Source organism: Mus pahari, chromosome 19 (genome assembly GCF_900095145.1).
Source record: "Mus pahari chromosome 19, PAHARI_EIJ_v1.1, whole genome shotgun sequence".
In the NCBI taxonomy this organism is placed as follows: Eukaryota; Metazoa; Chordata; class Mammalia; order Rodentia; family Muridae; genus Mus; species Mus pahari.
The window spans coordinates 40,494,740-40,506,553 of record NC_034608.1 but is presented as its reverse complement, the minus strand read 5'-3'; the positions used below and the strand labels follow the sequence as shown (position 1 = coordinate 40,506,553).

Here is an 11,814-nt window from a genome sequence, read left to right as displayed (position 1 = left end):
TTCGAGACAGGGTTTCTCTGTATAGCTCTGGCTGTCCTGGAACTCACTTTGTAGACCAGGCTGGCCTCGAACTCAGAAATCCACCTGCCTCTGCTTCCCAAGTGTTGGGATTAAAGGCGTGCGCCACCATGCCCGGCTAACTCTTAATAAAACTTCCTCTAGGAAGAGAGTATTGGCCAAAGGTAAAAGAAGATGGCCATTACCAATCTTGACGAGTTCCATCCACTGCACTCCTTTTGGGCCAATCGCCACGAGCGAGAAGCCGATGGTAGAGCCGACGATGCAGTGAGTCCCTGAGATTGGGAGTCTCAGGAAGGATGCGATCAACTGCCAGACAGCTGAACCTGTGGGTAGAGAGATCAATTAAAACTCCAGACACTCGACACAGCATCTTAGCCACCGGGCACGGGGAGAGCATTGACCACGTACCCCTGAGTTTAATTCTCTATGGATTGTTCTCTTACAAAGCACTAATCACGTTGTAGCCACTCAAAGTGAGTGACAGCTATCCTGTGCCAATGATGAGTCATTCTGTTGTGAAGCTGGGCCACACCAGGCAGGGAGTTAAAAGCCACCACTCACAATAACACTTTTAAAAGAGTATATGGGAGGAAGTTTTGTTCTGTCTTGTAGTTCATGAGACAACTAGAGATCAACCATGTCGTATTGGTCCACGCAAGAGAGAGAAACATGCTGTACTACCCTTTGGTTTTTGCCTCGAGTGTGAAACATAACCAAGACAGTTAACCTGAAGCTGGGCATCTGCTCTCAGATCTTGCTTGTAATATGGGGAGCTCTGAGTCTGGCCTTGTGTTCTAGGCTTGATGTTTTTCTAGGCTATAGTCACTGCAGACACTGTTATATGCAGGGCATATATGAGAGTGTCAACTGGTCAGGGAGCACTGAGTGTCAGCTGGGCAGGGAGCACTGAGAGTGTCAGCTGGGCAGGGAGCACTGAGNGAGTGTCAGCTGGGCAGGGAGCACTGAGTGTCAGCTGGGCAGGGAGCACTGAGTGTCAGCTGGGCAGGGAGCACTGAGTGTCAGCTGGGCAGGGAGCACTGAGTGTCAGCTGGGAGATATCACTTTCAGCAGCAGTTGCTGAAAAGGGCAAACAGAACACAGGACAACAAAAGGGCTAGGCTGATAATGTGGACTGCTAATCCCAAATGTTAACTCTGAAAATCAGGTTTCCTAGCAGCACCAGTGACCTCAAGCACCCCCCTGGCCTTTTCTTCAAAGATATCTGAGCAGCAGGAGAGTCATCTAAGGCCACACAGGTCCCAGTGTATGAGGCAAAGTGGACAGCTGCTTCAGCCAAGGCCAGGCATGCTGGCCTTTGAGTCAAGGTTGGGTGCGGAGCTATATACATCTCTGAAGCGTGTGTTGAATGAAGATAGAATCAGTCATGTGCTACCGTAAGGTGGCAAGACTTCGGGATACTGGACAGTTCCCTGGGCTCTACCTCTGTGACCTGGGCCAGCAGCAACTGGCTGACTTCCACACAAAGCCACAGTTAGGATCCTGTTTCCTAGTGCAGAGCTGGAATGGAAGAGTGTTAACTTTATGGTTTTATAACGGTCCTATAAAGTGAACCTGGTGATATAGACTCTGAACTCACCCTGTCACACTTGGACACTACTTTCCTTCCTGAGAGCCGCCATCATTCTTGCTGACTTTATAAATTACAGTGAGGTGGGGGTTGTGGGAAGAAGGAAAGACAGAGGGACAGAGTGAAGGAGCGGCATGAGGCATGTCTGCATGGGGGTCAGGCAGTAGGCGGGAGCCACCTCACTCTCGGGAACTGCGGAAGGGTATAGGGTCATACAAGGGAAACTGAAGAAAGATATCCTACAAAGCAGAAAGGGACAGACTCTGGGACAAAGATACCAAGTGAAAGGGGGCAGATGGGAGGCAGGCTTCTTTGAGGTGTGAGGCAGTGTCTGGATGATTAAGTAGGGGTCATAGTGAGGGGGAGGTATGAGGAAGGGTAGATGCTGAATGAGGACAGGAAGTAGAGGGGGTGGAGGCTTACCAGCTCTTAGTGACCTTCTTCTGATGGCATAAAGCAAGGCTTGTCTGCTGGTGTGGGTATTTACAGGAGGGGATGGATGCCCAGACCGGAAGTCTCAGGTCTGGAAGCCGCATATGCAGTGGGCTGATTTTCTATAGGGCTGAGCAAGGGTCTTAATGGATAACCTGTTTGGGAAGCTTAGGTGGCAGTAACAGCGGATTCTACTCCACCCTGACAGCAGGATGGAGACCCCAGGACTAGTTAGACCAGGACAGAGGGAAATGGAATGAAGAGAATTCAGGGAGAGGAGAGGAGACAGCGAGAGAGCAGGGAGACCATGGAGGTGCAATCAGACGAGCACGGGACAGTGAGGGGTCAGGATTCTCAACAGGGTCAGTGATGGTGACACTGACATCTTAAATTCACATGGATCCTACTCGTAAGGAATTCAGTTTTTTGAATTCTAGACAAGTCATACAAATTCTCAACCAAATGAGCTTTGAAATTCACCTAACCACAAACCCAAAAGGAAACAAGAGCTGCAACCGCCACCCCCAAGCAAAACCAGAGAGGAGAGAAAGCGAAGCAATCGTGTTATTCAGACAAACCCTCAAATTGCCTCGGTAAACCCAAATTCTACTTGAGGTTTAAACAAAACAAAACAAAACAAAAACCTTTTACTCTTTGAGTAAGGAGCCAAAGGCCGAGGATGGAAAAAGTGGAGACTGGGCAGCTACACTGACCAACATCAGTGGTGGGGCTCCACCACTCCCTCTGCGGGGGCTCAGAGGGTCCCTTAGAGAAGCAGAGCCCAGCCCGCGAGGGCTCCCCAGGAGGAAGAGTCCCTACGGAGGAGGACTCAAGTCTGTCAGGGTCTCTCTATTTCTCCCTGAGTTTAAACACTTCCTTCACACAGTACCTTAAGGCAGCGGGTCCCAACGCTTCAACCCTTTAATGCACTTCCTCATGTTGTGGTGACCCCAACCATAGAATTATTCTGTTGCTACTTCATGACTGTAATTTTGTTACTGTTACGAATCATAATGTAAGTGCCTGTGTTTTTCAGTGGTCTTATGTGACCTCCATGAATGGGTTGTTTGGTCCCCAAAGGGGTCAAGACCCACAGGTTAAAAAACTACTACCTTAATGAGAAAATTTTCAATTTTAATGGATTATAATGAAATTATAGATTAAATTAATAAAACTGCAAGGTTGGTTATAGGTTAAAATTTTAAAACCGGGATATATTAAAGAATATATGTATATATTCAGCTTCAGAACAGGTAAAGATGGCCATGGGAGCAAGGGAGAAAGTACACGTGCACACACACATGCACACACATACACACACACACACACACACACACACACACACACACACACACGCCCCACAGGTGCCGACGGAGGGAGGCTACTCACCGACCATGGCGCTCACTTCCCCAGCCATGAGTGTCTCCACGGTCTCGTTGTAGAGGTTCACGTCAATGATACCTTTCCGGATGGTCTCCCCTACCTTCGCCCCCAGCAGCACAGAGCCAGTGGTTTCAAATATGGAAGCTAGAATGCATGCCTGTCTCAGGGTCACCACGCCAGAGCCCACCGCGGTTCCAAAAGAGTTGGCAACGTCGTTGGCACCAACTGAAAACGCCAGGATGAAAGCAATAATGAAACCCAAAATGACCATCCACAGATACCCATCCATGGCCATTTTGGAAAATGGACTCTGGGGTACTTTTCTTTCGCAGAAATTCTTTAAATAAACAAAATCTGAGGTTGCTAACTTCAGGAGGCCAAGAGTTCTTGTAAACAGTGAGTCTGCTCTGGAAAGGGCTGGACAATGTTGAAGTCTTTGTTGAAGTCTGAAGAAACTGCTAACCGCTGGCTTTCAAACTACTGTCGGTACAGTTCGTTTGGTTACAGTCAGTCAGTGGTGCACCGCATTCCATAGTTTTTCTTCCAGTCTGGAAAAGCTGTGATCTTTCTTTCTACAACAAGAAGAAAAACAAAAGAAATCAATCACTAAGGATACCTGTAACAGCTAATTCTCCCACCCAGTGAACTGCTTAAAGCAAGCCTGCTTACGGCATCTGTCTCTGGCATTTGACAGATCTGACCACGAAGCAATTCAAAGAACATTATACTCAGCCTTTCCCCTCCAAACCATCCAAAAATAAACAGAAAGCTGGCCTCCAGATTGTTTAATAACCACAGAGCGACAGGGTGCCGTATTAGATGAAGTGTCCTAAGAAGGTCCAAAAATGTATTTGGTCACTGTTTTCAGAGAACCATTTCCTCCAATGAGGACCAGGTAAGGAAATAAGACATCAAAGTTGTACGTTTCTCAAATGCTTGGAATGTGCCTGGCTCTGGTTACAGAACCCGGCTGTGACACTGAGGGCGAAGCTCATTTACATTTATGTGTGGGAATGATGTGTCTTTGAACTCTGGGACAAGGTCACTGCTCCTAGGGGTGGCAAAGGAAGGACTATTGGGCCTCAGGGGAGGGGCAGAGAAGACAGAGGATTCGGCAGGCAAGGCAGGCCGGTCACTATCTGCTACCTTGCTATCTACTGTCTCTCATCTTATCCAGGAGAAATCAGAGGCCTCACATGCATAGTGAGATTACCACCCACCCTGTCACCCTGTCACCTTGGCTCCCGGTAACCCCTCTAGTTCTTCACTACTTGAAATCACATGGCACAGTGAACCCCGGGCTTTGGTCTTTGTGGTGGTTTGAGTGAGAACGGTCCCCAAAGGTCCCCGTTGGTGGAACTGTTTGGGAAGGATGGTAAGGTGTGGCCTCGCTGGAGGAGGTGTGTCACTGGGGTGGGATTTAAGGATTCCAAAGCCTTGCACCATTCCAGGCTTGGCTTGCCGCCTTCCCCTTTCTGATCAGGCTGTGAATTCTCTGTTGTATCTGTTGACACGCCTTTGTGCCACTCTAATGGACATTAACACTCTGAAACTATAAGCCCAACTAAATGCTCTTTTATAGAAGCACACTTGGGCACACATGAGGTCCTGAGTCAAATTCCTAGCCCTGAGGGGTGGGGGAGGACAAAAGACAGGCCACTAATTAAGACGGTAGTAAATCTATGATTTTTTAAATACTTTTATAAATTGCCTGGGTTGTGGTGTTTTTTGCAGCAAACTGGAAAGTAATTAACACAGAACCCAATGACCCCCTGCCAGGAACAAACCCTCTCCCAATCAGCCCCATTGGTCCCTCCGAGGTCCACTTAGGAATCTGCCCCAATGTTACAACTCAGGTGTTTTCCCTATGCCCTTATTCATCCCTGTTTTTTTTTTTTGTTTTGTTTTGTTTTTTAAAAAACAACTTCAACTCTTCACCTGATTCATTCATTCATTTATCGTCCATCATTCATTCATCCTTTAAGAGGCAGGACCTGTGTGCTACCTGAAGACACACCTTAACCCACTGCTGCAACTCCAGGAGGTAGTGAGTAATCAAGTTTCTGAATAAACAAAGAGTTTAGGAAGGAAGTGGAGAGAACTTTTGCTTCCTACAAGAAATACAGCTGGGCAGTGCTGGGAGCTTTGTAACTGTAGTTCTATTGCTATCCTGTCAATCAACCAGACTGGCTGTTGTTCTGAAGGGTGCAAGGCATAAAGAATGGAGCCCAGTCGTGTCTACCTTCGTAAGTGCTCACTGCATTGAGCAAAGTGAAGAAGGCTAATCACCCCTATCAAACACAGCATAATATGTTGATCAATCAACAGGTAAGGCATTTGTAGGAGGAAAAAAGAATGCAAAATGTCATATACATTATGATTATGGCAGTTTAAAAAGTCAACATAAAAAGAGCAAAAAGAGGACCGAGAAGGAGTTCCCTGGTAGCACACTTACTTAGGACACATGAGGTCCTGGGTTGAATCCCTAGACCTGAGGGGTGAGGGAGGATAAGAGGTAGGCCACCTATTGAGATGGTAGTAAACCTATGATTTTTTAAAAAATATTTTTCTTTTCAAAATAAAAATAATATGCAGTGAATAAGCCTAGAAACATATTGAGCTACACGTATGAAATGCAACCACTATAAAATTAAACAAAATACATACTGATAAATCCTATCAGATTTAAGGTGTTTATTCTCTTCAGGCTCCATGTGAGGCAAATGGAAGGTTGTTCTCAATGGAGATGACAACATTCCACTGAAGGAGGGTCTATTTTATTTTATTTTATTTTGGTTTTTCAAGCTCTGGCTGTCCTGGAACTCAGTTGGTAGACCAGGCAGCCTTGAAATCACAGAGATCTGCCTCCAAGTGCTGGGATTAAATGTGTGCACCACCACCGGCCAGCTGCAGAAGGGTTTATTAATATGTAGATAAATCTCTAAAGATTGGGGGGCGGGGATGAGGGCTGGCGTGATGGCTCCCATGTTACTCTTCCAGAGGACCTGAGTTCAGTTCTTGGCACCTATGCTAGGCAGCTATGAGGTCCCTGAAACTTGAGCTTCAGGATAGCTAATGCCCTCTCTGGCCTCTGTGGGTATCTGCAATTCATTTGCATGTGTGTGCACATCCACACACAGCGTGCGCACGCATACACATACACACACACACACACACACACCACGCACGCACACATGAATAAAACTGGCACCACTGACTCTTTCTCTTAAAACACATTTTTTTTAAATGAAATCTTTTTTCCCTAGGGTAGGTTGTAAACAAAAATATAAGTATGTCCTATGTTGGCAATATAATGTGAGTGAAATAGAGTGGTTATGGCACTACCGGGGCTTACAGTAGTGTCAGAAACAGATTACAATCAAATAACACAAATAGAGATTCTACACGGCCAACTAGTATCACATGGGAGCAGAAAATGGAGTATGACCTCAGCTGAGGGCAGGAAGGGCTTAGGGAAATCTCAGGAGGGAAAATTACCCCTGCGACGGTGGGAGGCATTTACACCACTGGCTTCTCATGGGGGAAGGCCAGGACAAGGGGAGATGAAAACTGAACTGGGTCACTTTACAGATGAGCCACATGTGGACAGTGTTGGTGAAGGAAGGGTCTTTATCACAGGGAGCTGACATGATCAGACCTGGCGCACGTGTGTGCACGCACATGTGTTTACATGTTTATTCATTGGTGATATGTAAGTGCACACACCAAGGTGGAAGTACTAGGTCAGAGTCCCTACCATGTGGAGCCTGAGATCACACTTAGGTCACCAGGCTTAGAGGCAAGTAAGTGGACTTGCTGAGCCATTTTGCCAGCCTAGATGCAGTATTTTTAAAAGGCCACTCTGGCTGTGTTGTGGAGAACAAGCTGCTCAGGAGGCAAGTGTGACTGTATGCAGACTGTGTGCTGAAGCACACCATGAGGATCCTGGATTAGAGTCGCTGCAACAGTGACAGTTGGAGGGAAAGAAAGCGGCTTCTCTTTACAGTTCTGGGCTAAGAGGGACTGGACGGATGAATAACTGGGCTCAGTGACAAGAGGGGAGTTGGTGACAAGCTCTCTTGGATATGCTGCATGTAGAAGTCACCAGAACGTCACAGACAGCAGCTGGTGGCACACAGAACTATGGTGTCCTTTGCTTTGTTTGGGTGGGAATTAGTCATTTTTTATGTTAACTCTGGCAGCGATCTCAGCCCAGAGATTTGATCTGATGCCTTTTTTGGGCCCTCAAGGGCTCTGCATTAGTGTTATGCATAGATAGGTAGCTGGCAGAATACCTATACACACAAAATAATAAAATCTTGAAAAAAGAAAAAGAAAATCTGCATTTCCTAACTCACACTAAAAACGATCCTATGCCCAGGACTGCAGAAACCATTAGTGTGAGTTCACATTTGTGTTCACATCCCAACCACTGAACTCACGGCCAGTAGTGCTGGACCGAGGAGGGACAACAGCCACGCTTCGGTAATCTAAACAATTTCTCATCTATCTCCAAAGCACTTTATATCCAGAAGGACTTAAAACAGAACAACCCAAAGCACTTTGGTTTTCTCCCTTTCCCATCATCCACCTGTCCACCCATCTATCTGTTGTTTACGTTACGCTCAGGTGACATAAACAAAGTGTACACATAAACACAGCACAGTGGAGAGACTGCTTTGCAGTTGAGAGTCTGCATCGCTTTTGCAGAGTGCATGAGTTTGGTTCCCAGCATCATGTCAGGTGGCTCACAACGGCCTGTGACTCTGCTCTGGAGGACTGCACGCCCCCTTCTGGTCTCCTTGGGCACTGCACCCAAGTGCACAAACCTACATACAAATACGTACAGACATATTTAAAAATAAGCCTAAAAACCCCACAGGATCTGAAGCCCAGGAAAAGATGGTAACACTTCTTTAGCCGAGACCTTGACAAGCTGGAAGATGCCATGTAGAAAACCGAAATGATCACTTTCCGAGAACTGAAGCTGTCCCTGTTCCGAGCAGTTGAGTTCTAATGAGGTATTACATATGAGGGTGGTGACAGGAAAGCTGAACTTTGAAGATGAGCACATGCAGACTCAGTCAACAGATGATGCTGAGCCAACTCACCGGCTATGTGCAAGGAAAACCGCTAGACGTGGGGCTGGATGAGGCTCAGTAACTAAGCATTTGCTCTTCCAGAAGAGCAGGTTCAGTCCTAACCCCCCACATGTTGGTCACAATTGTCACCCCAGCCCCAGGGGATCTGATGCCTTTTTTTGGCCTTCAAGGGCACTGCATAAATGTCATAGACAGATGTGCACACTGGCAAAATACCTGCACGTGGAAAATAATAAATCTCTTTTTAAAAAGCTAGATTCCCTTTCCCCACACCAGAACAACTGAGTTTTAAAAGTAAAATCCGAAGCCTAAAGAGAAAAAGAAAAGACACAAGTAAATATTTATTTAGTCCTGGGATAGGCTTAGATAGGACACGAAGCAGTAAAAAGAATGGAGTTTATAAAAATGACAGATGAAGACAGCTATCTTTTTAAAAGATAGATGATTTTTATATGCATGAGCGTTTTTGCCTGCATGTATGTAAGTGAAAACAAATATTCTCAGACTATTTTTGGACAGACTTATAACTATTTTAAGCCGGGAATGTGAAGGAATTGTGGTCCCAAACATATTTACGGAAAAAAGTCCCCGCTGAGGACTGCTTCCAGAGGCTCTGTGGTTTCTATGTACATATGCATCACGTATATATCTAGTTTAATTTTTGTATGTTATATATACATTTATATCACATATGTTTATTTAATTTTATTTCTGAGGCAGAATCTCACTCCATAGCCCTGGTTGGCCTAGAAGTCACCATGAGACCAGATTGGCCTTGAATGCGGGAACTGAGGGGTGAGTTGCCATACCCAGCTTTTATTTTTTGAAATATATCAATCTAGACAGTTTTATTTTGCATTATAGTCTTATGTCTCCAAAGATGACCTTGGACTTCTGTCGCTCTTGCTTGGACCCCTTATGTCCTGGAATCACACGCATACACCATAACGCAGCACTTGTGGTGTAAAGGAGTGGCCCACTACCACCCACTTCCCACCTTGCTCTCCAAGTATTTCTACCTGGAAACTCCTTGCTCAGTTAAAGCTTTCCTTTAAGGACCAGGTCCCCAAGTAGAAGAGCCTTAACTGAGCTTCTGGCTTCTTTCTGTAAGGACCCAGACGCATCGCACGCACTCCCTAACAATTAAGATCTATTGTCTCTGCAAGCTGAATTTGAATCTTGCATCTTGACACCTTGGATGAAGAGAGTTCTCCCTTTTCAAGGTGTGATGTATTGTCTAATGACTCTGCCACATATGGTGACTTAGACCCCCCATCCCCAAACACAAAAATAAATAAGACAAAATGAAACATTACGTTAAAAAAGAAAGTGTCAGCCAGGCAGTGGTGGCACATGCCTTTAATCCCAGCACTTGGGAGGCAGAGGCAAGCGGATTTCTGAGTTCAAGGCCAGCCTGGTCTACAGGGTGAGTTCCAGAACAGCCAGGACTACACAGAGAAACCCTGTCTCAAAACAACAAAACAAAAAACAAACAAACAAAAGAATGGCCTAAGCTCAATACTCAGCAATACAGGAAAAAAAGAAAAGAAAATAAAGAAATAAAAAAGAAAGTGCCTCTTTTAACATCTCACACACAGATCTTGTCATAAGGAATTTCTACTCATATAATTCCTGAATGATACATGCAAGCATTCACATTATACTTTAAAACACTGACAGTCAAAGGGAAAGCTGGCACATGGAGCCCAGCACTTGGGAGGCTGAGGTAGGAGGTAATGCATTTGAGACCATCTTGGGCGACTTAGGAAGTTCAAGGCTTCTGTGGGCTATATAGCCAACTGGTCTCAAAAGTCAAAACCAGGGCTTGGGGAGATGGTGCGGTGGTTAAGCACACGTTGCACTCAAGCGGTGGTTTAAGTCCCAGCACCTACATGGTGTCTTGCAATCATCTGTAACTCGAGTTTCAGGAGATGTGATGCCCTTTTTGACTTTCATGGGCACTAGGCACACACATGATGCATATACATACATGCAAGCAAGATACTCATATACATACAATAAATAAATCTAATATATTTAAAAAATACACTCTTAAAATGTAATGGTATATTTGTGAAAGTAGTTTTATATGTTCATGTCCATGGTAAGAATGGAGATGTTGCTTCAGGGGTGTGTGTATGTGTGTGTGTGTGTGTGTGTGTGTGTGTGTATATATACCCATGGCTGTACGTGTCCCTGTGGAGGTCAGGGATTGACATGGGTATCTTCTTCAATGGCCTTTGAGCATATTTACTATATCTTTTTATTACAATTATTTATTTTATGAGTGTTTTGTCTGTGTGCCTTTTGTGTGTCTGGTGCTCAGGAGTCCAGAAAAGGGCTCTAGATATCCTGGGACTGGAGTTACAGGTGGTTCAGAGACACTGCTTGGGTGCTGGGAATCGAACCAAAGTCCTCTGGAGGAGTAGTCCATGCTGTTAACCCCAGGACATCTCTCTAACCCTCTACCCTGTGTGTGTGTGTGTGTGTGTATACACACATACATGAGAGAGCATGCTCAGGTTTCAGATGTAGGCCTCCCTGCCCAGCTTTCCATGTGAGTACCTACCCACTGGACCATCTCCTCAGCCCCTCAAGCAATCTTAAAAGCATTTTACGAACATAGAAAACAGTCTGGGGGAACAAAGGAGCCTACTGAATATCCACAGAAGCAGAACTAAGGAAGGAAGCAAGGGGGGGAGGGGGGAGCAGAGAGAAGGGCGGGGCAACTTAACCAACCCTGAGACCAGACCACAGGCACAGGGAACACAGAGGCAGAAAGGTGGAATGCTTCCTCAGTGCGAGCCAAGAGCATGAAGAGCCTGAGGATGAAGATGAAAGATGGCACCTGGCAGGAAGGCCGACTCTGGAGGAGGATGGGAGGACAGTTTGCTGACACCCCACCCCCCTCTTTTCTCTTCCAGGCTGTAAAAGGGAACATCTCTCTCTCCTGTGGAGAGAGAGAGTACACGACCTGCTGGCAGGGCTCTGTCCCCTTTCCTGTCCAGTTAGCTCCTCGTTACCCCCCTCTGGTAAGTCATCCTGGAAGCTAGCTGGGAAGCAGGGAAGTTGGTACATGGTCACTGGCTACAGCAACGTAGAAGCCACAACATGGCAACTGTTAGCATCATTAGCAGGTAACGCTTGGGGCCATGGAAACTTAGGCCTGATCCTACTTTTTTGGTTATGGCCGCGGACCTTGGCTGACTCCCATGTATATTCTAAACTACTCTGACTCTTCTTTGGCTAGAGTGACACACACACACACACACACACACACACACACAC

General features: G+C 46.0%; 1 protein-coding gene across 7 annotated transcripts in view; it reads right to left on the bottom strand.

Annotated features, from left to right (window-relative positions):
• Positions 1-11,814, bottom strand: part of Slc20a2 (solute carrier family 20 member 2) — an 87,142-nt gene that overhangs the window by 25,283 nt on the left and 50,045 nt on the right. For all 7 annotated transcript variants that reach the window (XM_029531695.1, XM_021219126.1, XM_029531697.1 and 4 more), the window contains exons 2-3: positions 3,431-3,996; positions 204-344 (exon numbers count right to left, since the gene is read on the bottom strand). In XM_029531695.1, coding sequence (XP_029387555.1) covers positions 204-344; positions 3,431-3,719 — 430 coding nt within the window. In that variant the 5' untranslated portion in view covers positions 3,720-3,996. The remainder of the gene's footprint in view (positions 1-203; positions 345-3,430; positions 3,997-11,814) is intronic.